This window comes from Panthera tigris, chromosome X (genome assembly GCF_018350195.1).
Source record: "Panthera tigris isolate Pti1 chromosome X, P.tigris_Pti1_mat1.1, whole genome shotgun sequence".
Classification (NCBI taxonomy): Eukaryota; Metazoa; Chordata; class Mammalia; order Carnivora; family Felidae; genus Panthera; species Panthera tigris.
Genome location: NC_056677.1, coordinates 97,125,151 through 97,149,849, shown reverse-complemented (window position 1 = coordinate 97,149,849; position 24,699 = coordinate 97,125,151). Strand labels below are relative to the sequence as shown.

The following is a 24,699-nucleotide window of genomic DNA, read 5'->3' as shown; positions in this document are numbered from 1 at the left end:
TCAGTCTGTGCTCAGTATTTAAGTCTCTTATGGTTTGCCTCCCTCCCTCTCTGTAACTTTTTCCTTCCCCTTCCCCTCCCCCGTGGTCTTCTGTTAAGTTTCTCAGGATCCACATACGAGATATATATCTATACCTACATTGAGAGAGAACGAGAGAGATGATAGATTTCTTGCAACCAATTGGCTCACATGATCATGGAGGCTGACGAGACGCAAATCGGCAGGGTGAGTTGGCAAGGTGAAACCCCAGGAGAGCCAGTGGTATGTTTCCAGTCCGAAGGCAGGAGAAAACTGATGTCCTAGCTCACAGATAGGCAGGAAGAAGTCTTTCTTACTTAGGGGAAGGTCAACGTTTTCGGTCTATTCAGCCTTCAATCGGATAAGGCCCACCCACGTTAGGGAGGGCGATCTGCTTTACTCTATCCACTGATTCAAAATTTTTTAAATACTTATTTAGTTTTGAAAGAGAGAAAGAGACAGAGTGTGAGCAAAGGAGAGGCAGAGAGAGAGAGGGAGAGAAAGAATCTCAAGCAGGCTCCAGGCTCCGAGCCGTCAGCACAGAGCCCGACGCGGGGCTCGAACTCACAGACTGTGAGATCATGACTTGAGCCGAAGTCGGACGTTTAGCCTAGTGAGCCACCCAGGCGCCCCCTGTCCACTGTTGCAAATGTTAATCTCATCCAGAAACACCCCCACAGACACCCCGAGAATAATGTTTGATCAAATATCTGGGCACCCTGTGGTCCAGTCAAGTCGCCACATAAAGTTAACCATCACAAATGATAACTTGCATTTGTAAAATTTGTCATTTTTCAAGGAACATTCTCAAATTTCCCCACATTGCCTTGATAGCCACTCTGCATGTTGGAAAAGGAGGTCTTGAATCTAGGGAGAACTGAGCCTCCGAAAGGATTGCTGAGACTAGAGTCTAACTCTATAGACTACCAACTCCATCTGTTAGCTCAAACTCCACTTTGAAAGAACAGTGGAATGTCTACACGGTCTCACGGAAATAAGAGGGACTGAAGCGATCCAAATGGGTACCAAAGAAGGTATTCCCTAAATGACCAGACAGGTCCTCATAACCTGTACATTCTAGCATTGTCTCTCTCGTGGCTTTCGCCCGAATGTGGGATTAAATGAGTTGCTTCAAAGTGTTGCCTTACGGTTTACCTGGGTGACATAGAGGGCACCCAGTGCTTAACTGCAGAGGAGGAAGAGAGTGGGAGGTGTGTGTGAAGGAATTTGGGGGGGGGGTTGGAATAGGAAATAAAACAGAGGCTAGATCCATTACCTCAAGTGGCTTTCATTCAAGTGGCTTTACTGAAATTCAGTGGGAGGAGATTTATGAATAACTGGGAAGAACGAATGGAATACAAAGATGTGGCCTTTCCAAACGGTCCAGGATACCCTGTCTATTCAGTCAATGTGTTTTTTTTTTTAATGTTCATTTATTTGTTCATTTTGAGAGACAGCATGAGTGGGGGAGGGGCAGAGAGAGAGAGAGAGAGAGAGAGAATCCCAAGCGGGCTCTTCACTGTCGGCGCAGAGCCTGACGTGGGGCTCGAACTCATGATCTGTGAGATCACAAACTGAACCGAAATGAAGAGTCAGATGCTTAACCAACTGAGCCACCCAGGCGCCCTAATTCAGTCAACGTTTTAATTCTTTAATCTCTACCTTTCCGCTCTTAATTCCAACCTGTGCGTACCTGCTATGGCTCATCATGTTACCATTCCTAAACACGGTGTAGCGGTGAGTGTCGATGAGAGCATTCAGAAGGGGGAAGAACCTCCCAGAAAAAGACTTGTATGGTTTTTTTGTTTAATTTTTAAATGTTTTTATTTATTTTTGAGACAGAGACAGACAGAGCATGAGCAGGGGAGGGGCAGAGAGGGAGGGAGACACAGAATCCGAACCAGGCTCCAGGCTCTGAGTCTCTTATCTCTTCATCTATAAAATGGGGGAGGGGCGCCTGGGTAGCTCAGTGGGTTGAGCGACTGACATGTTCCGCTCAGGTCATGATCCCAAGGTTTGTGGAATCGAGCCCCGTGTCAGGCATGAAGCCTGCCTAAGATTCTCTCTCCCTCAGGATGCCTGGGTGGCTTAGGTCATGTTGTAATGGTTCAAGATTGAGCCCCCATCAGGCTCTGCGCTGACAGCACGGAGCCTGCTTCAGATTCTCTGTTCCCCTCCCTCTCTCTGCCGTTCCCCCTTCTCTCTCCCTCCCTCTGTCCCTCTCCCCTGCTTGTGCGAGTGGGCTCTCTCTCTCTAAAAAAATTAAAAAAAAATAGGGGCGCCTGGGTGGCTCAGTTAAACGTCTGACTTCAGCTCAGGTCATGATCTCACGGTCCGTGGGTTCGAGCCCCGCGTCGGGCTCTGTGCTGACAGCTCGGAGCCTGGAGCTGCTTCGGATTCCGTGTCTCCCTCTCTCTCTGCCCCTCCCCAGCTCACACTCTGTCTCTGTCTCTCTCTCTCTCTCAAAAGTAATTAAACATTTAAAAAAAAAATTTTTTTTAAATGAATAATAGCAAAATGGGGGAACTATAAGTCCCCACCTCTTAGCATTATGTGGTGGACAAAATATGATAATGCCCTTTAGTGCTGAGCACACGTCCTGGCACATGGGGAGTGGTCCGTAATATTAGCTGTTATTGTTTAAGGTCAAACAAATGCCATTGCAGAGGAAAGCAGCAGACTTCCAGTTATAAAATAAATCAGTCACGGGGATGAAACATAGAGCACAGGGAGCAGAGTCAATAACACTGCAATAATTTTGGATGGGGACGGCTCGCCGCGGCAAGCGCTGAGTAACGTATAGGAGTGTCGAATCACTAGGTTGTACACCTGAAACGAATGTGACGTTGTGTGCTAATTATATACTACATTTTAAGAACACGTCCGTGAGGTTATCAGAGGAAACCTGTACAGGCTCCCGAGCAGCCCTTTCCAGCCCTTGGCTGTCGTCTGCTATGAGAGGTGGCGGCCCGCAGGGCTCCTGCAGTAACCCTTCGGAGAAGGTTAGCACCTGTGCACCAGTGGTCATTTGGTCATTTGCCTGCCGCACGAGGCCACTGAGCCCACGCCTTATCCACACTTATGCGCCGCTCCTCTGCATTTGGAACACAAGGGGGTGCTTCAGAGGCGCCCACACAATAGTCCTTTGATGACTGATTCTGGGGCAATTAAAACATCCGCACTGATCTTGCCTTTGGCTGTGTGTGTGTGTGTGTGTGTGAACCAATACGGAAGCTTTGTTCCTGGGGGGCGGGGGGGTGGGGGGAAGCTGCCTTTGGAGGCTGGAAGCCTGTCAATTTCTTATGACTGCAATCTGGGATTGAAAGGCTATGGGACAAATTGGTCATCTTGCTTTGGGGGGGGGGGTATTAAAAGCACAACCAGCCCCGATATTGGCTTTCTGAACCTGCTGTGGGAAAGACTTAGCAACACTTCATGGAAACTCACTTGCAGACTTTTCTTTCTCTGGAGGAAAAAATGAATGAAGGAAAGCAAGAAAGAAAGAAAGGGAGAGAGGGAGAAAGAGAGAGAGAGAATGGGAGAAAGAAAGGAAGGAGGAAAGAAGGAAGGAAGGAAGAAGTTCAGTAAGAAATATCTTGATTCCTGTGCTATTTCCAGAGAAAGAAACTAGCAAAATAGCCTTCAACTTGAGGACTGGCCAGTTTCACAAGTTGAGTGTGTCAGAGAGAGAGAGAGAGAGAGAGAGAGACAGCCGAGCAGGGGGAGGGGCAAAGAGAGAGAGGGAGACCCAGAACCTGAAGCAGGCTCCAGGCTCCGAGCTGTCAACACAGAGCCTGACGCGGGGCTCGAACTCACGAACTGCGAGATCATGACCTGAGCTGAAGTCGGACGCTTAACTGACTGAGCCACCCAGATGCCCTTCAACACCATTTTTTCTAAATGGATTGGACAAACCATTCCATTAGCATAAGTGTGGAGAACCCTGGGATACGCTGGGATATCTCTGCCCTTATCAGAGGTCTCACAAGCAGAAGGTAGGTAAAGCCTAGGCCACTCCTTCCCATGCACAGGGGAGGGACGGAGAGAAGCCCATTTTCACGCATAGCTTTGTGGGATATGTGCCCTTTGATGTGATCTACACATGCTTAGGGTTGGTCCGTAGCTTTTTTTTAAAAAAAAAAAAATTATTTATTTTAAGAAATCTCTATACCCAACGTGGGGCTCGAACTCACGACCCTGAGATCAAGAGCTGCATGCTCTTCCTACTGAGCCAGCCAGGTGCCCTGGTCCTTAGTTTTTAAGGTGCAGAAACCAGATCGGGTCTCTGCCTCCTCTTCCAGGGTGATGAGATTCTGAAGAAATAATTCTCACTGACCAAGCTCATCACCGACGGGTTTCCAAAAAGATTTCCAAAATAATTTGGGGGAATGACTTAATAGTGACTCCCAATCTCTGGGTACTTACTAGGCGACCGGGACTCTGAACAAATGCTTCACAGGACCGATTTCATTTAAACTTCACAATAATCCCGTGGTATAGCATGAGGCACTGTCTTATCCCCTCATTGTGGGTAAGGAAATTAAGCCGCAGACGGAGGAAGTAATCTAACGATGGCAAATGACAGATCTGTGTGACTCCAAACCCGTTCTAGAAATTCATGTCATAAGAGGAATGGAAGACGCAGCCCCTTCCTCAAGTGACTAGGAGGAATGTGGGAGGAGATAAGGAAGAAGGTTTATAAGTGGAAAAGACAGCCTCTCTCCTACTGCCTATGACTCAGCTGCAGCTGTGACTCACAGAAGACTGAAGGTCACTGAGCAAGCTGGAAATGACCCTGGACTTCAGTATTAGAGCCAACGCCTGAGTGCGGTAGCTCTGTTAGCCGCGACTGATGCCTCTCACTGGCACTCCTACAAAGTTAACCATTTCTCAGTCTTCACCCCTACCTTCGCTCGGACAAATGTGATCACGGACAACACAGGAGGTGCCCGAGCGAGCGTGCTGTGTGCGGGGTGGGGAGGGCAGAGGCGGGTCCTGAGACGCAAGGGCAAGTTGGCAAAGACACAACTTCCCAGGGTCCGGGAAGTGGTCTCGGCCTCGGCGTGGTTGGCGAGACTGGGGACTCCGGCCCCTTTGATGGGGCTGATGTTGATCAGGTGACAGACTTTCCTCCCACAGGATGCTGAGGAAATAGAGTGTGTGTGTGTGCGTGTGTGTGTGCGCGCGTGCGCGTCTCCTTCATCGTATAACCCAGGCTGGAAACAAGTGTCTCTAAGTCCAATCCTGTTCTTATCAGCAGGAGCAAAATCAAACAGCTGCCTTATATAAGGCTCTGCAATTGCCCACGCTAAGCCAAAGCGGGTTGATTCATCTATTTACATCTGGTTTGCTGAGGTGTCGCCACGATAAAAGAAACTAATGGTGGGTATTCATTTCTAGAAGTCTCTGTATTAATCATCGAGGGTTTTTTTCCCCCCAAATGTCTATTTCTTTATTAATTTTTTTTAACTTTATTTATCTTAAGAGGGAGAGAGCACAAGCTGGAGAGGGGCAGAGAGAAGGAGAGACAGAATCCTAGGCAGGCTCCCTGCCATCAGCACAGAGCCTGATGGGGGGCTCAAACCCACCAACCGTGAGATCACGATCTGAGCCGAGATCAAGAGTCGGATGATTAACCGACTGCGTCACCCAGGTGCTCCTTTAACTTTTCTTTGAAGTTTATTTTTGAGAGAGAGCACGCGCGAGAACACGGGGGAGGAGCAGAGAGCGAGGGAGACACAGAATCCGAAGCAGGTTCCAGGCTCCGAGCTGTCCACACAGAGCCGGACGCGGGGCTCGAACCCATCAACCGCGAGATCGTGACCTGAGCCGAAGTTGGACGCTTCACCGACTGAGCCACCCAGGCGCCACAGTCATCGGTTTTCTACCTGACACTTGTAGGCCTAATGGGACCTTATGGCTGTTGTCACAGGTCGTGGAATGGGGGAGAATGAGGGCAGCAAGGGATGCGTCACTGGACAGATTAGCCCTTTTAACCTTGCTCAACCCTCAGGTCCCCTAGGTTTGGTTTTGGTTTGTGGGTTTTTTGTGTGCCTACCAGCTCCTACATCCTGGCCTTCCAGTGCTTTCTTGCCCACACGTGTCCTCATCTGCCTCCCTCACCTCGAAAACAAAGAGGCCCGCCCGACTCTTACCCGGGTAGCAGATCGTCAGGGAAAATCACCGAGTCCAACCAAGTAGCACCAGGCTTTCCAGACTCAAGCCTTAGCCCTTCTGCTTGCTCGGGATTTATTCTTCTGTTCTTTAGGGCACCCCTCCCGCCGCCCCCCATCCCGAAGACACACACACAGCACAAGATAATCCCAGTCCCCGCAGCCTTCCCCCAGTCGCAGGCCCTCCCAGCAGCAGGACGGGACGCACAGAGCCTCAGGCATTTGTAAATGCCTCCTCGCCTCCTCATTGGTGAGCGGCCTTAGCCTCCACTTATTCCAGTTAGAGAACCACTGGTCAGCCAATTCCCATAAGGCTCTTCTCTGACCTACTTGTACCTCGTAATGTAACGATTCCATAGGTTACAAGAGGTATGGCGGCCAGGGTGCTATAGAAACCTTTGCTTTACTGACCTTCCCCCCCACCCCCCCAGTAAAAAGAGTTTTGTTTTGGTTTTTTTTTTTAAGTTAAATTATTCCATGAGGGATTGGGTAAACTCTAAGGAGCATGTGCTCTCTAGCACTGGGGAATGCTCCAAAGTCTTCTATCCCAGACGCATTCGATTTGTCTCCCGGGTTTTTTGCGCTGTTTTGTATTTTTTACAGTTCTTCGGCCCCATACTCCCACTGAGTTCCCCAACAGGAGAAATAATCCAGGAATGACCCCTTCGCTGTACCTGCTGTTGCTCAAGGACTCACTTTCTTGTCGTGCCTGGACACTCCGCAGGCTGGAACGAGGCGAGGAAGGCCGAGGAACCGATCAGACGTGGCAAAGGAAGGTTGCAGGTAGCGGACATGGGACAAGCCTGAGGTCACGTGAAAAACCTCGCAGTTAAGGACTAGGCTCTCGGCCCAAGGGTTGAGGCCACAAAAGCTGCCCCTGTGTCTCAGCTTCCAAGTAATAGAGAATCAAAATTTACACAGAAATGATGTCATATTATGATTATCCATCAGTCCTCGAAGCTGAGTACAGGAAGGGCTGGATGGCGGGGTGGGGTGGGGGTGCATCCTGGGGCGGCTTTCGTTCCCAAGGGAAGCCAGACTGAGCCGGGCTCACAGCTCCCATCCTCCCAAGGGCCCCACTTAGGGCTGAACAGCGTCTGTGGAGCTTAGCGGCCTAGTCAAAGCATGAGTGGGCCCAAGGCTGAGGAATAAAAAAGAAGGACCCGAAAGAGGAGGACAAGGGGAAGGAGGGAAGGCAAAAGGAAAAAACATCTCACTCAGGGCGGGTGTTCCCCTTGGTAGCACCTTCCACGGCCGGAGCACTGCTCAAATTGCCTGAGTCCTGAGATCCTTGAGGCCACCTCCCTTCCAACTTTGTCCCTGACGCTTCGTCGTCGTATTTGTAGTCGAGTTACTCTCGGGATACGGATGTAGGCCTGAAATCATAGTGGTTTCCAGTCTCGATTAGAAGCCCCGGAAACCATCTTTAACCGATTAAGGGAGAAAATGTATTTATTTAAAGGTTCTAAGAAGCTCCCAGGGTCCCTGGGGGACCTAGGGAGCCAAGCCCAGGCCAGCGCCAGGTAGAATGACGACCAGCACGTGACAGAACTAGCCCGCTCGGGACAGCTGTCGCCGCTGGGCACCCAACATGACCACCTGCCCCCTAGACACCCTCATCACTGAACTGGAAACTCCACCTTGATGCCCGCCATTGCTGCAGCTAGCCAGGCCTTGCCTCCCACCAATATTCGTCCGTGGAGACTTCTCCAAGTCCCCCAAGAAGGCGGTTTGGAGTCTGGGAAGTAAAAGAGAGGGACCGAGTATACTTGCCAAGGTTGCCATGACAAAATAACACAGTCCTGAAGGCTGGAAGTCCAAGATCAAGGTCAGATTTCTCCTGCCTCTCTCCTTGGCTTGCAGACGGTTGCCTTCTCACTGCGACCTCACGTGGCCCTTCCTCTTACAAGGACACCGGTCAGATGGGATGGGTGCCACCTCTGACAGCCTCATTTTACTTTAATCACCTCTTTAGACGCCATATCTCCAAATACAGTCGCATCCGGAGGTACTGGGGGTGAGGCTTTGCACATACGAATTTTGCAGGGGACACAGTTCAGCCCACAACAGGAACAAATGTTTATTTCCCCAGGTCTGCTACCCTGCCTTGGGCACTATCGGCTTGACGTGGCGCTCGACTCTTCTCTACCAGTTCTCTACCGAGGTCCCAGCATGCTTTGCGGTGGCACGTCCCCAAATTAAGACACCCGGAGTTCGTAAACCTCCTGATCGTATGGTCTTCTAGATGAGCTATTAGATTCCAAATGGGCACATCTAATGGCACCTTGTTCCTGCACAAGTATCAACTCGTGCCCCAAGGACCAGATGGGCGAAGATATTTGGGAACGTTCGACTATCGTGTTCCTCAAGACAAGCTCTGGAGAAAATAATTCAGAATGTGGTCCCCACCACCCTTGAAAACGAGCCCAGTGTATATGCTCCACTGTTGATCTAAAAAGGCTGGGTACAGATGTCATGTTTTCATGATCAGAAATACGCTATTTCCTTCTCGCAATGTACTTTTAGGTCGACGAGGAATATTAACCCAAGAGTTACCTAGCTCTCATTTTGCCAGTGTCCGTAGTCCTGTTATGTAACTTGATAGCCCTTCATTTCCCCCCAATGCATGGCTGTCGGAAGACCTGACCTAGCTAAAACGCTGTTTGAAAAGAATCAAATGAGGCTATTTTGTTTACGAGCCCCCACATACACACCCCCGGGCTCAATCTGATGACCTCCTTTCCTTTAGCCAAGTAGACGGAACGTTCTATTCTTTAGCTCCACGGCTTTGGGGGTGGGAGAGGTCGGGAGACATGCTCCCAGCAGCGGAGGGGTGTTGAATGGGGGAAACCAGCGCATGACAGGACGCTAGTCAGACTAGGCTTTAAAAATGTATCAACGTGGCTTCCTGAGTTGTGGGGTTTTATATCTATCTATCTATCTATCTAATGTTTGTTTGTTTATTTATTTACTTTAGAGAGAGAGAGAGAGAGCACGAGCAGCAGGGAGGGGCAGAGGGAGAGAGAGACAAAATCCCAGGCAGGCTTCATGCTCAGCACAGAGCCCAACGCAGGGCACGATCGTGCGACCCTGGGATCATGACCTGAGCCGAAATCCAGGGTCAGACGCTTCTCTGAGCCACCCAGGCGCCCCGCTGAGTTGTGGGTTCTTTTAAAGAAAACTTCCTCTTGAACTATAGCTGACGTACAAGGTTATATTCGTTTGAGGTGTGCAACAGAGTGATTTGACGGTTGTACACATTGTGCGACGCTCGCCCAGGCAAGCGTGGTCTCCGTTGTGGGTTTTGTCTTTGTTGTGGCAAAGCTGAGATCTAGGGGAATCATAATCTAAATGCACATGTATGTTGAAAAGCCACAGTGAAATTCTTCGGGAGACTAAGGCACAGCCTATTTGTGGGAAATGCTGGGCCAGGCAGAGGCTTCGGGGGTTGGGGGTGGGGGTGCGGGGGGAGGGGAGCCGAGACCAAAAGAACGGAGAAGTGTCGCACAAGCCTCAGGAAAATAACAGCTAAAGGACCAAGGCAGGGAAACCGGTGGAAATAGGATTAGGGATCCGAGACAGGAGGGCTCCCGTGTAGTGACACAGGGACAGAGGCTTCCAGATGCATAAAACAGGAAGTGAATGTCCAATTGGTCGTAGTCTAGAGTCAGAGAAAGACTGTTTCCAAGAAGGGCCCAGGTCCGAAGCGAGAGAGCAAATAGGGCATGGCGGACGATGGACGCGAGCCAAGGGGCTGGGAGGCCCCCAGATATACGTGCCCATGTGTAGGGCTTTTAGCTGATTCGCAAAGGCAGAACAATTTATACACGTTTTCTCTTTACGCAGAGCGGCCCCGGGGAGATTTGCTGAGTCTCCGCATTTGTTTGTGTGCTAGATGATTCTAGCAACAGCCGACCCACCAGGGAGACTAAGTCAGAGGAAGGTGGGGGAGCGGTCCTCAAGCTTGTCAAACTGAGCAAGTTGGGAGTTTGGGTCAAGTACAGACTTAGCATATTGTCCTGATGTGCTAACCACCACCAGGTCACTAGAAAATGATGGGCTCTCGTGGTAAACTCGGTGGCCTCAAACAATTTTGGCTTAGAACTTCCTGTTAAAGACTGTGGACTTTAGTGCGTAGCAAGTTCTTATACAGAGAATACGCGAATGGACTTCCTTGGTTCGGAGGTCTGTGAACGGTATGCAAAGTGTATTCAAAATAGCGTGTGTGTGTGTGTGTGTGTGTGTGCGCGCGCGCTCAGGCCTGCGCCTTTTTCTAGACAGCAGATACATAATGTTCCACATTTTTGTGTGACACGATCGTGGTGACAACCCACTGAGGCGCAGCAATATAAAGAATGATGAGGGGCGCCTGGGTGGCTCAGTCCGTTAAGGTCCGACTTCGGCTCAGGTCATGATCTCACGGTCCGTGAGTTCGAGCCCCGCATCGGGCTCTGTGCTGACAGCTTGGAGCCTGGAACCCCTTCGGATTCTGTGTCTTTGTCTCTCTCTGCCCCTGCCCCACTCGTGCTCTCTCTCAAAACTAAATAAACATTAAAAAAATTAAAAAAAAAAAAAAAAAGAATGATGAAATAAGTTTCAACCATCTGCTCAGATGACCAGATGTCAGGACAACGTTGCCTTGGCCTGGAAGGTCCTTCAAGCTTGTGCTGCTTCTGTGGAAGCTAGAGTGAGAGCCAGAGCCCCGAAACCGAGTGGACTGACCATGAATTGAGGGACCCTCCACTCCCCGAAGCCTTACGTCGGAGCGCGATACACGGATGGGGCAGCTAAGAAAGCCATTCATCAAGGCCCTACACTCACGAAGGGCCTTGATGTGGCCGGTTATCTTGCAACAAGACTATTTTTCACACATTCACAGAGGTTCACCCACCGGACCAGCCAAAACCACTCATCCTTCAACGTAAAGCTCACGTTCCCTTTCCAGAGCATTTCGCGCAGAGCTCGGTACAAACGAATTGCTACGTAAATCCTGGGTTTATCTTGTAACTAGTAAAAATACACTGTATTAAATTTTTTTTTAACGTTTATTTATTTTTGAGACAGAGAGAGACAGAGCATGAACAGGGGAGGGGCAGAGAGAGAGGGAGACACAGAATCTGAAGCGGGCTCCAGGCTCTGAGCTGTCAGCACAGAGCCCGACGCGGGGCTCGAACTCACGGACCGTGAGATCATGACCTGAGCCGAAGTCGGACGCTTAACCGACCGAGCCACCCAGGCGCCCCAAAACTACACTGTATTAAACTGCTCTGTTTAGCTCTGCACTGTCAGCGCAAAGCTGGTCGAGGGGTGAGGCTCGATCCCACGAACCGTGAGATCGTGACCTGAGCCGAAGTCGGACGCTCAACCGCCTGAGCTGCCCAGGCGCCCCTCGTCTTAACCATCTTTGTGTAAAGTTCTGTAGTATTAGTGTAGTCACATTCTTGAATATTCACAACAGATCTCTAGAACTCTTCTCTGGCAAAACTGAAACTCTATCTTCATTGAACAACGCCCTATTTCTCTTGTGAATCGCAAAATTCCATTGCATTAAACTGCTCTGCATTAAATGTTTGTATTATCACAAATTCTGTGAACTTATCTTTGGCATTTCCTCGTTTGTTTTAGTACATTAGAAGGATCAGGGGTGCCTGGGTGGCTCAGTCGGTTAAGCGTCCCACTTCGGCTCAGGTCGTGATCTCGCGGTTCGTGAGTTCGAGCCCCGCCTCGGGCTTGGGTGCTGACAACTCAGAGCCTGAAGCCTGCTTCGGACTCTGGGTCTCCCTCTCTCCGCCCCTCCCCCGCTCACACTCTGCCTCTGAAAAATAAATAAAAATGTTTAAAAAAATTAATAGAAATACATTGGAAGGATCATACGATGGCAATGATCGGGGACTTTCTCAGCTTCTGTGATTTCCTCATGTAACAGTCAAGTTCAGCCTTACAGCTAAGCCCCTATGAGTGTCACCACGAAATGGACAGGGAGAAAGAACAAGCTGGTCAGAGAGAGCATGGGATGAGCCCAAGCTAAGCCATGGGAAGGGCCATGAGGACAGCTCTGATGGGAGACGGCTCCCTGCCATGGTGAGAAGTGAGAGTTCTGGAAGCAGACCAACTGCCTGCATTCATATCTCCCTCCAGTGCTCGATTGCTCGGTGCCTTTCAGCAAGTTCCTTAACCTCTCTGAGCCTCAGTTTCCTCGTCTATAAAATGAGGGCGGGGGCACTTGGGTAGGCTCGGTCGGGTAATTGTTCAACTTCAAGGTAGCTCAGGTCATGGTCGCATGGTTTGTGGGTTCCAGCCCCACAAATCGGGCTCTGCACTGACTGCTTGGGGTTCTCTCTTTCTCTCTCTCTCAAAATAAATAAATAAACTTAAAAATAAATAAATAAATAAATAAAACAAGGACGGTAATAGTACTTGCCTTATAGAACTGCTGTGAGTGGTAAGGTACATAGTAAGCACTCAATTTATATCAGCTGCTGCTATTATTATTATTATTAATCTTTGTGTAGTGGTGGTGGAAGGAAACTTCTCTAGCTGGGAGTTCCCGGCTGGGGACAAAATGTAAATCCATTTTGTCACGACCTCAGTGGGGTGAGTGGGATTCAGCTGCTTAATTCCACTGAAATCCTCGGCAAGAGGACTAGTTTCAGCCTTGTGGTTTGAAGGGGTGGGTGACCTTAGGCAGAAGCATAGGAGATCGTAGTCTGTCATGTATATTTCACCAGCCTCTGAAAAGTCGGGTCTAAAAAGTATCTCTCACTCGTATCTTCGTGGTGCCTCCAGAAGACTTCTGCTGAAAGAACAAACCACCTACGAGCCCAACCCAGAAATCTGGACTCCTGGCACTTCGCGCGTCCACGTGAATTTGTTTCCAGGATTGTTCTTTCCTGAAAACAGCTACTGGCGATGGAAGGAAGCGTAGAGAGGGAGGGAGGAGGGAAGGCCCAGAGCCGGCGGGGTGCTCGTAAAAATGTAGCCAACAGCGCTCCGGGAGGGGAGCCGTAATTTCTAGGGGGGTACAAATACTCCCACCCTGGCTGAGTGCTGCTACCAACCTGACGTCCCCGAACGTGGACTTGGGAAGGGTGCTCAGCGACATGCCATTATATGGCGTTTTGACCCTGCAGACGCAGTAGGACCTAAATAACTTCAAGAGCATAGCGTAAGAGGAAAAAGTAGTACGATAATCAGGATGTGACAAGCTTTGGGTATTCACTACTTTGCGTCTAATGTAATTTATTTCATTGTAAGTTTACACAACTTGCTCTTTAAATAAAGGCTGTGTTGAACGACTGGCTTGTAAAATTTCTGAAATCTTAGAAGTTGGCTCTCGTGACCGCCGATCGCTCTTTCTCTTCCTCCGGTCCAAACCCTGCGGGGGCTGCTGGGCTCGGCACCGGGAGTCAGGCTGTGCCGACAGGCCTCCCATGGCGGTTACGCGGAGAATCCCGACTCGGTCAGCCAGCCGGGCTCTCCTTTGCCCCAAAGCCTGCCGCGCAGGCCTCCCAGGAGACCAGCCGGTGGCCTCCATCAGGATAAAACAAAAGCGAGAGAAACTGGGCCCTGCTTCGCCGTCAAGCCTTCAGCCCCGTGCTCTGCTAGGCTGGGTTGCTCGCAATATTCCCTATGAGTGGCCAGTACTTTCCCTATGGGCCACCAGATATTTTCCCCTTGTTTCTTCTGCCTGGAATGTCCTCCAACCCCTTTCCATTCTTTCATCTGGAAAACTTCTTATCCTTCATGAGTCAGCTCCTGCACACCTCCTCCAGGAAGCCTTCCCTGAACCCCTCCCCGGGCAACATTAGGTCCTTTCCTCTGACGGGCCACCAATGGTCTGTGTGATGCTGTATGCTTCCCTCCCCAGGCTGTGAGCCCCTCGACGGCACGGACGGTGTTGCGCTCGTCTCTGCAGCCCCACGCCCAGCGTAGAATATGTGTCCCGTAAACACTTGCGCCCTTAATAAGTGAATGGATTGGAGGTATTACAGCCTGCGGAGGGGCCTGAACTAGGAACCGCCATGGCAGCTGAGCCTCTATTTTCCTGGCAGTTCCTACAGGTGGAAAGGCCTCCGGTGAACACCCCGGCATCTGAACTTGGAGGCGGACGCGAGCGCCAGAAGACTCTTTTCCCACTTTGCTGATTTATTTTTTGAACACGTGTTACAGTTTTTGTTTACCTCATGAATTAATGAGGGAGCCAGCAAGACGTCACGACCTGCTCCAAGGAAAACGCAAAGCACTTTTTCCCACCGTGAAAACTCCTTCGTCTGTGGCCTTCTAGCCCTGTACTGCTGATGGCCGACAAAACCCCTCCCCTTCGGGCATCTGGCCTCGGGCAGGAAGGACTGGGTTGAGAGCCTTCTTGGGGAAGCTGCTTCATTCAGGGGCTTTAAGAACATGGAGGAAAGATGGAGACAGACCAGGCACTGGATGAGATCATCGGACCTGAGCTGAAATCAAGAGTCAGACGCTCAGCCAACTGAGCCACCCAGGAGCCCCTATAGGAAGCCTTCTGATGTCCTGCCCCAGGAAGGCCATATTTGGACAAAGGAAAATGAGGAGAGGAAACCATTAATCACCTGCTAGGTCACATGTGTAGTAAGTGGCAGGGGGCAAGATTCTAACCTAAATAGTTTGACTCTAGGGTCTGTGTTCTCAGCCACTATACTTTACTAACATCTGATCCCCAAATCTGATTTCATTCGTGGCTGGGATATGGACCTCAACTCCTTCGTGATCGTCTAAATGGCTGCAAGTGGAGGGGTGTCTGAACTGGCAGACGTGCTTCTGGAGGATTCCTCTTGCCCAGCCTAAAGCAGCCTGACTCAGACCCACCGAACCCAAACTTCTGTGGGTGGGGTGGAAGTTTCTCCCAAGCAGCAGGTTGTGGGAGAGAAAAGCTCCTTGAGCGGAGAAGCAATCTGAAGAGAAGAGGCGAGGCAGTGGGGTGGTAGGGGTGGGGGGAACCACAGAGAGAGAGAGAGAGAGAGAGAGAGAGAGAATAATTCCCAAAGGGGCCTTACCAAATAGGATGTAGCTGCTTAAAAACAAAATTCTTTGGGGGCACCTGGGTGGCTCAGTCGGTTGAGCATCCAACTCTTGATTTTGGCTCAGGTCATGATCCCAGGGTCGTGGGATCGAGCCCCGTGTCGGGCTCCGTGCTGAGCGTGGAGGCTGCTTCAGAGTCTCTCTCTCTCCCTCTGCCCCTCTCCCCTGCTCACGTGCTCTTTCCCAAATAAATAATAAATCAATCCCTTGTTCTTCCCAGTGAAAGTTCCATGTCCAGGCCGCCCCCCATCCGAACATCCATGGGGTGAGGGGGGCAGCTGGGAGCGCTCCCTAGTGTGTAGAGCGTGGATCAAATATGTTGGCTACTGCCTCACGGACAACAATACCGGCTGAGGCCGGAAACTGAGCTACATTCCTTAAGGCCTCTGTCGGCTCTGAGATGTATGACTCTAGAAGTGTGGGGTTGCAGCATTTGAAGTTTCTCATTTCATTTTACCTTTTGAATCTCCAGATCTTTGTTTATACTTTGGTGACAGAATATTCCAAGCCGCCACGGGAGCGGGTAGGGTAGGGGGAAGAGGTAGCTGGGCAAGCCTTGTTGACAACTGGGGCACCCCTTGAGTGTGTGGTCACTAGGGAGACAGGCCTTCCATAGAGGAGGGCTCCAAAGCCAGAAGAGGGGCAGTCTTGGGGGGACTAGACTAGAATACTCTAGAACAGAGGAATCAAGGCCTGCCACTCTCCTCCTTGTGGCTCAGAAAGAGAAAGCAATTTGTGGAAGGCCACGAGGCCAGGGAGGAGGGAGGCCGGGCTCGGAATCCAGGCTGTCTGACCCCACAGTGTGCTCCCCACTGAAGGGCGGGGGGGGGGGGCGGGTAACGATGGCGTCTGCCTCGGGACTGAATAAGAACGCGCTCAACGCAGTGGCCGGCGCATAGCTCGCATTCAACAGATGGGAGCTGCTATGGCTGCTGCTTTGTTGTCATTATTATTGGAAGCTCCCCCCTGGGTAGCCACGAGCTGAGTCCCTCTCCTGGGTCTGTGCCACTGCATGATGGGTGACTCAGAGTAGCAGTTAAGAGTGTGGGCTCTGGAATCAGACTGCCCAGGGCTTAATCCATGTGACCAAAGGCAAGTCACATAACCGCCCTGTGCTGCAGTTAGTCACTTATAACATGGGAATAGGGGTCTACTTTGTAGATTATGGTGTAGAATGAAAAGCTAAATGTTAAAAAAAAACAAAAACAAAAACAAAAACAAAAACCAACTAGAAAAGGGCCTGGCATGCAGTGAACAGTCGGTGGACATTGGCTTTTGGATGCCCCAGGGTGGAAGAACAGGGCCCATGTTTCCCGAGCACATGCGGCGTCCCCCTTCGGGATGGGAGGCCAAATCCAGCCACTTTGAGAGGATGCGTGGAGTTCTGCCCAGAGGGAGGTGAAAAGATAGCAACTTCAGTCGCCACGATTAGCCATTTCCAAGTGAACGCATCCCTGCAGACGGCCTGCACAGAAGAGCTCGGTGCCGTGTGTGGGCACGATGTCCCCCCACCCCCCGCCAACCGTAACCGCTGGTCCTCTCATGTAAGAGCTCGTTTGGGCTTGTAGGAGGAGCAGAAAATGTATGCTGGGAGTGGCAACAGGTATCCCGATGGGCCAAAGGGGCAGTGATCCCTCCCCGTCCCCATGATTCTGCTGCATATTCCCGTAACGTTCCCTCTAAAATGTGAGAGAAGCAAGATTTTTAGAGCAAAGCTGGACTTAGGGCGAGCGGGCTATTTCAGGACTTAAAATTTTGTTGCGCTTGTGGCATCCAGAAATCGTTGAAGTTGACTTACGAGAAGGTAGGCAGAAAGGGTTCCTTGGGGCTTTCTAACGCAACAGCGACACTTGCTAATCCGTGTGTATAAAAGCGGACGGTAAACGTGGATGGCCAGTCAATGCGAGCAGAGGCCGAGATGGGGAAGTCAGCAACAGAAAACCGGAAAGGGGAGGAGAAAGGGGCTCAGAGATCCAGAGGCAGGGCTCCTTGGGGCCTGCACTCTCCTGCCTTGACCAGCGCATGCCTTCACGTGGGGCTGAACGCGGACAAGTCCAGCAGGGGCATTTCTGCATTACCTGGAAGAAGCCAACGTGGGCGGTACGGACACCGGCCCTTTCCCATCCCCCCTCAGCCCCTCCTGGGGATGATGAAGTCATGGGAGGAAGGGAAAGTTGAAATTATCTGGTAGCCTGTGGGTCTAGGCCATTTGCTCTTTCCTTCTCTTGCTCTGACCTCATTTTGAGACTGGGGGCTCCTTCCAGGGAGACATCTCTGGCCTGAGAGAACTCACAGGAGCGGAGCCAGGCTGGATCCCAGAGAGGAAGCAGAAAGTGTCAGCTTCGGCTTCGCTCAAGGCCTGCAGGGTGGTTCAGAGTCGTGCAGGCCTTCTGGGCAGGACCGCCTGGGAGGGGAGGGTGTGCCTCTGGCCGAGGTGGGCTTTGTCTCTCGACCACCAGAGAGTGGCGGCCTGGGCACACAAGTCCAACGGGGCCAGGCATTTCCTCTGGGACCTACTCGGTCAGGAGTTCTCATTTTTCTCAGTGACCCAAAGGACCCTGTTACACAAAGGCCAGGCCCAAGTGGAATTTGCTATCCTTTTATCTTAATTGTCCCGCTCCGCTTGGATTTTTTTCCCCCCCAGGGGCAGAACAGAACTTGTATAAAGTCACCGATGGCAGGAGACTACAACAGGTACTGAGAAGACGAGGCATTGCTGACTCTCTCTTGCTGGACTCCGCTCGGTCAGCACCGCTCCCTGCCCCCGTCAATTTTACCAGTGTTCCTGTCAAAAGGTTCACGCGTTGGGCCTGAGCTACAGCCCATCGTTGAGAAACAGTTTAACTGAAATAAAAACAACGTCATTTACTTTCACCAATGTTTTATAATGCCAAAGAAAACACAGTAGGTAGCGCGTTCCGCTGTAAGCAAACCCAACATCCGAATGGACTTAACAAGTAAACTAGGGGCGGATTATTGGCAAGATGCTTCGACAAAATTCTGTAAATAACAAGATTTTCTGGTGCATTTTTTAAAACCGTTTGTGGCAAGGTTTTCAGAACACATCAGTCACATTAATTAGCTCGCGCCGGCCTCACTGTCAAGTACATAAGAGCTTACTTAGTGTCTAAGTGCAAGGCTACTTGGACCAGAGGTCTTCCGGTCAAACGTATTATAAGCAACGGGAACGAGATCAAGTTAAATGGTCCGATAGCTTTCCTTTCTATTCGGCTTCCAAAACACGATACCTATTTGGGTAATCCTTGCCCTAAGGTTACGGGTAGAATTCTGTTAGATGCAAAGTGAGACAACGGGAAACATTCCTAATGAACACACAGCTTTCACAGAGACTGTCTATATCACATTGTTATGACAACGCAGAAGAGCTGAAATCTTGCTTTTGTACAGATTTGGAGGGAAGAAAACCCTAAAGAGAAACCAAGCATATAGAGGTAGTTGAACAGCAATATGGGGGGGAAGAAAAAGCATTATCTTAATTCCCCTTTCAGTTTATTACAGTGCAAGAGTAAAATGGCTGCTTAACAAACAACTGGAATAACAAATACACAGACACATTTGCCACTGTTTGAATGCCTTGCTTGATATTTTAATCCGGGCATTACTGAGGACTGCATACAATGATGGAACTAGTTTATCTCAGATAAGCCTATGATGCCACATTGACCTACTTGCTCTCCTTTTATTTTGTTGTTGTTGTCTATTGTTGCTGCTTTTACATTAGCTAAACGTTAGGCAACTTTTAACGTAACACATAAGCTACAGTGCCGCTTTGTAAACTTCTGTCAATCACATTTGCTGCGACAAGTTTTTAAACGGCTACAGAGTCATGAAGCGAAAGCTTTAAAATGACACCAGGAACAGAGATTACAGGCACTTCTCTCTCAAGGTGAACGTAGCGCGTTGCAAAATACCTATTTGTAAGCGAAAACGTCTTCATTCCGACTCTGGATGTGCTCCACCCAGATTATTAAACAGTTGGACAGCGGGAGCTATCATTCTAAGAGGAACTGAATGTGTACATCTTACATGACTCCATTTCCTTCTTTCTCTCTGCACTAAGGAAGGGCCCCAAGCTGTAGCCCCGTGCAGCTGGCTGCTTTTCAGAACTGTTTTCAATCGTCAATCAACCTCATCCCTCAGGCCCCAGATGGGCTGAAAGATCTATTCTTTTCCGCTATGGGGGCTGCCTTCCATTTGCATCCTTGCCCCAACCCCTCTGCTATGATTCTGCCTTGATAAAAGGAAACGGATGCAAAGTCAACATGTTGGGAACTCAAGGAACGAGTCCCTGAATAAAACTCCCATCTTGGAAATGGAGTTTGGCAAGGGGCACGCTGTCCCCAGTGGATTCTGGCCCATCAACAGCGTGCAGGCTGTGGACAGTACGAGACCTCTGGGTGCTGTGAGCCAGCCTCAGGAGCTCCGCGACTCCGACGGCCAGTCACAGGGGATTATCTGAGCCCAGGCCAGCCCCGCAGGCAGAGCTGGAAGCGCCACACACACGCAGCGACTCGACTGGCCCCACGGGGCGGGAAGCAGTCGGCTTTCAGAAAAGGCAAATTCTTGACATAGTCAGTTCTCTGCCCCCATTAAGTCAGGGGCAAGCACTCTTTTCTCCAGGTTGTCTATAGAAAATTAGCTTTATCCTTTTTCATTTTCTACATTTTGCTGGTTATTAGCTAGCAGTGGTAGTACAGTACAAAGCAGAAAGGCATAGTATCTGCCTGGTACCTAATGTGTACACACACACACACACACACACACACATATATACATATATATATATATACACACACACACACACAAACACATATACATACATATATATATATATATATATATACACACACATACACAGAAAAAATAATCTAGGTCATGATAGGAAAATTAACCAAATAAATGGCACTATCTACCAAGGGGGAAGTCTTGTACTTCTGGCCTAGATTTAGCTTTATGTCTCTTCTCCGTATTCTCTTCAAACCCAAGCTCTGCAGCAAAATCAATTCATAAGTGGCGAAAATGGCCACATTCAACTGACTGCCCCATTCAGGTACATCCCACAGAAAGCCAAGGCTTAGCCTTGCACCCTGCCTCCCACCACTGCTGAAACCAGAGCTTGCTATAAAATAACCCAAACGCGTATTTAGGCCACTGAACGTACAGGGGAACTCTGTTCCAGCCAAGATCTACGTTTGCTGGAGTTAGGTGCTCACTTACCGACATGGAACATTCTAGGATGTGGAACTTTATTTAAAGAAAAAAAAAATCAAACTTCCCTTTCTACCGAGAATAAGTAGAAATGTGTGTGAGGTAACTGAATTTTATTGAGCCTGCAGCTTCCATCTGAGCTGTGAGCTTCTGGGGAGCTTTGGTGACTCAGTTGCCATGCCTGTTTAATAAAATTACGTGCAACACAAACTGTTTCAAATGTTAAACATAGGCAAAGGAAGGGGTTCAACGTCAATCTTGGCTATGCTAGTAACTGCTTAACTGTGCTATCTGGACAAAGTATTTAACATCGCAGAACCTCAGCCTTCTCATCTGTGATATTGGGCGTGATAACTGATCTCACAGGGCTGCTGTGCAGAATAAGTGACTTAATGAGCTCACATATGTGAAATCGCCTGGCTCAGTACCTGGTACACAGCAGGTTCAAAATAAATTTGTTGGGCAGCATAAGGAAATCCCATGAACTAAGCACAGAAGTCAGACTGTGAAACCTGTTCACCCCGGCACGGCCAAGATTTTTAATACTTTTTGGAGAGCAAGGAGGGATGAGCTGGTTATTCTAATGGAGCTACAACTTAAGGCTTCCATTATATTGGGAATTCTAGACCTGCAGACAGCACTGCTTTTTAATCTTATTGGAACAGGGAAAACTGGCTGGCCCAGAAGCCTCCTTTGTCTCTGACCCTCATCTCTTCTCGAGTCTTTTCGTTTTCCCAAACAGACGTGGCTCCAAAAGGAATTAACTGTAAAGCATCAAGTTATGGTCCGAAAATCAGTGGTGGGGATCTCCCCAACCGAGTTTAAAGGGGCAGATACGGGTACTGCATGGAAAGGCAGTGTTTTATGCAAGTGTGGGCCCCTGATGATACTCCGTAACTATGAACAATCTAATCACAGCTATTATTTTTTGGATGTCTCCTAGGTGCTAGGCACTGTGCTAAGCGATTTACGTATGTTACCTCATATAATGTCCGTTAACATCCCCACACGGGGCATTGGTCACTACCCTTTGCTAGATGAGGAAACTGGGGCCCAGAAAAAGTTCAATCACAAGGGAAAACATCTACCAAGCGCAGATGTTTACGACCTTTCCTCTGCTGCATTTACACGAGACGACAGGAAACTATTTCACGAGGACTGTGCTCTGACCTTCTGGCTGGCTGGGCACCGAGCCGGAAGAGGAACGCTTAATTCCCTGCTCCCCGAGCCCTGCAGAGCTTGCTTGGGCAGTAACCACGCCTATACGTCCATTCTTTGCCGGCCCAGTCTGGCTGCGAACATCAAACCTGGTAACACAACACAACGCTCTGACAACCCAGCACCCATTTAGCAAGTTCAGAAGGGATCATCTGGTTTCAGCTTACGTGGATCACGTCATTCTCTCTCCTCCGTTTCTGGCTGCAGGTAGTGGGAAGAAGTCAGGTCGATTCCCTGAGGCACTCGCCTCTCCTCGAAGGAGTAGATGGGCTGCGCTGGGTCCGTCCAAGGATCACGTGGGGGGATAGTTTGCACGATGGTACAGATGCGTGATTCACTTCTCGCCTGCCCTAATCTCCTCACGCCGTCGTTGGGACACCCCCCCCCCACAGTCTTTTTCAGGTTCTCCTGGCACTGACAGAACCACACTAGCACTAAGCAAGCTAAACAAGGGCTCCCTCTTACATTCTTACCCACTGTTCTTCCCCTACGTTGAAATCTTTGGCCCGCGGCAGCTAGGAGGGAAGGCAGCGTTTAGCTAAAACCACGGGTTCGTCGCCTGTTTCCTTTAAAAAGATGTACAAACCCGAAAGACAGCGTGTCTGTGTTTTTAAGGGTTCTACTGTCTCTACTGGCTTCTTTCCGCCTTCAGTGACCGGCAGGCAGCCCTTCATCATGTGTTTTCATACGCGCCAGCCAGGTAACTAACCCTGGGGAGAAGGGAGAGACCCTTCTGACTAGATTGCTGAAAATAAACGCCTAAACCAGATCACTCACAAACGATGCCCCTCTGAGTCACCTCTTCATTCAAGAGCAATCATTCCTTCGGCCCTGCTGGGCGTCCCACCCAGAAAATGGATTGTTTTCCTTCACCCTGGCCTATTCCATAACGCCTGCCAAATCGCTTAGGTCTTTTGTATTGTTGGATTCCAAACGAAAGCAACATGGAACCCGTGACGAGCGGTGGTCTCAGCCTGATCCCGAACCTCCTTTACACATCCAATGGGACAGATACAAAAACGGTTCTCGAACCGGGATCAAACACAGCAGAATGTGGTTAAAGCAGAAACGGCACGTTGCTAGCACTGCTCCTTCCCCCTGGGTAGATGGCAAACCGCGTTAATAAATAAAGCAACTGGCTCTTCAGTAACGTACACTTAAACAGTTACAAACAGACAGGTAGAAAAAAGGGATACGGTGGTGCCAAAAAAATAAATTATGAAAACGGAAAGGATGAACATTCTTTTCTACACAATGCCGTATAAAACCCGAGCCATCTGGAATGAGAACCCAAGTCCGTGAAAATAACGCAGCAGCGTTACCAGAATGTGTGCTTCACATTTCAACTACACATTTATCTGTGCAAGAAAGAAAATGAAAGCAAAACCATTTTAAACTTCCAGAAAACTGGATGTCAAAAATCAAATGAATTTTTTTTTTTTTTCTGGGCTCTTAAACACCTCTGCTGAGCATGTAGTTGTGCAGCATGTCAAGAAGCATCTCCAGCCAGGAAGTTTCAAACAGGCCCCGTGCTTCTGGCCTTTCTACACGATTCCTCTCTGCTATCAACAGCAGGGAAATGCCTGTTTGATACTTCCTTCTGTTAAGATGTTATTGCAGTTAGATATATTTACAAGATGACTCCCCCAAGCCGGCAGGGAGGGTGGGGGCTTCTCCTCAGCGATCCACTCTCGCTAGTTTTGGTTCCGGGATATAAAGGCCAGGACTCGCCGAATCCCATTCAGTCTGTCCTTCAAGGACCTCATCGCTAGGAACGGGAGCTGAGCTCGGCTTTCCAGTGGAAGAACCGCTAATGTCCACCAGCACCAGGCTGGACCGTTCGGGCTCACCTACAACAGAGAAACACACGGCTTCACCCCACTCCCGCAGAAGTGAGATCGGCCTGCAGGTTTCCCAAGCTGCAAGGCAAACATCCCAGGCGGAACTGCTTCTGTGTCGGGCAGACGGCTAGTTACCCCCACGTCTACTTCCCCCCTTCTCTGAGCTGGGCATACAGCCACCCAGAAGACAGAGACTGCGCGGCAGCGAGGGGCGGCCACGAGACAAAGTTCCGGCTAATGAGATGTAAAGGGAAGGGACGTCCGAAACCTCAGGGCCATGCTCTGGGAAGGGGGCATGTGCCTACCGCCTCACTCTTTCTCTCTTGCCCCTAGCTGGCGCGCGAGCACGGTGGTGACCGGCCTTCTTCTATCAGGAAGACAGGGGTAACATTCTAAGGATGGTAGAGCTTTGTCATGAAGGAGACTGGGTCGCCGAATGATCTCATGGGACAGAGCTGCCCTAGCCCTCTACCTGGCTCAAGCTACGGCCATGTTTAGTAGTTGTTGAAGCAAACAGATCGGTGTCCTAACAGATACGCTACACTTCCCAGCCGGTGGGAGTCTGCGAGCTAGAGTACCCACTGCTCAGTCTGGTCCACTTCCAAGATTCTGTTCAGGTTCTCGGGACGGACACCTAACAGCATATGGGCCTTCGATTCCCATGATCCCTTGGGCTTGGCAGGTCTCTTAACGCCCTGTATTTCCCTGCTTCTGGCCGTAGGCAACACAGGCCACATACGCCGTGTCGCTGTACAAGGCCACAGCGAGCCTCTCCTCTGAAACCGGAGCCTGTGGCCCACAGCCCCAAAGCACAGCAACCCCCCTTTGCAAACATCCCAGTTTGAGAACACATTCATGTCAGAAATGTATCACGTCCCCAGGTTTCCTTCTAATGAGGAGCTTTCCCATCCCACAGGAATCCTTCACCGAAATTCTGTCTGTCAGCAGCTTCCCAGCCACACGTTTTAAGACACTGGTGACTTACTTCCTATGGAGCCTGAAACAATCACAACTTCCGGAGGGTTGGTTTAGGACTGTGGAGAACCACCTTCTGGTCAGACCACCTACACAGGGGATTATCTGCCTCCAAATGGGTTCACCTGGTTCTTCCCAAACCTTGCCATCTTCTTGGCTTCTCTGTGCCTATAGCTTCATTTGAATCCTTTTTT

General features: G+C 49.9%; 1 protein-coding gene across 6 annotated transcripts in view; it reads right to left on the bottom strand.

Annotated features, from left to right (window-relative positions):
* Nucleotides 1–6,641: 6,641 nt before the first annotated feature.
* Nucleotides 6,642–24,699, bottom strand: part of LONRF3 (LON peptidase N-terminal domain and ring finger 3) — a 51,708-nt gene continuing 33,650 nt past the window's right edge. For 3 of the 6 annotated variants that reach the window (XM_042975249.1, XM_042975245.1, XM_042975247.1), the window contains one exon: nt 17,851–23,539. In XM_042975249.1, the coding sequence (XP_042831183.1) occupies nt 23,384–23,539 (156 nt within the window). In that variant the 3' untranslated portion in view covers nt 17,851–23,383. Of the gene's footprint in view, nt 6,995–7,273; nt 7,568–17,850; nt 23,540–24,699 lie in introns of those variants that run through there. The other 3 variants (XM_042975244.1, XM_042975246.1, XM_042975243.1) reach the window with 3 other exon arrangements.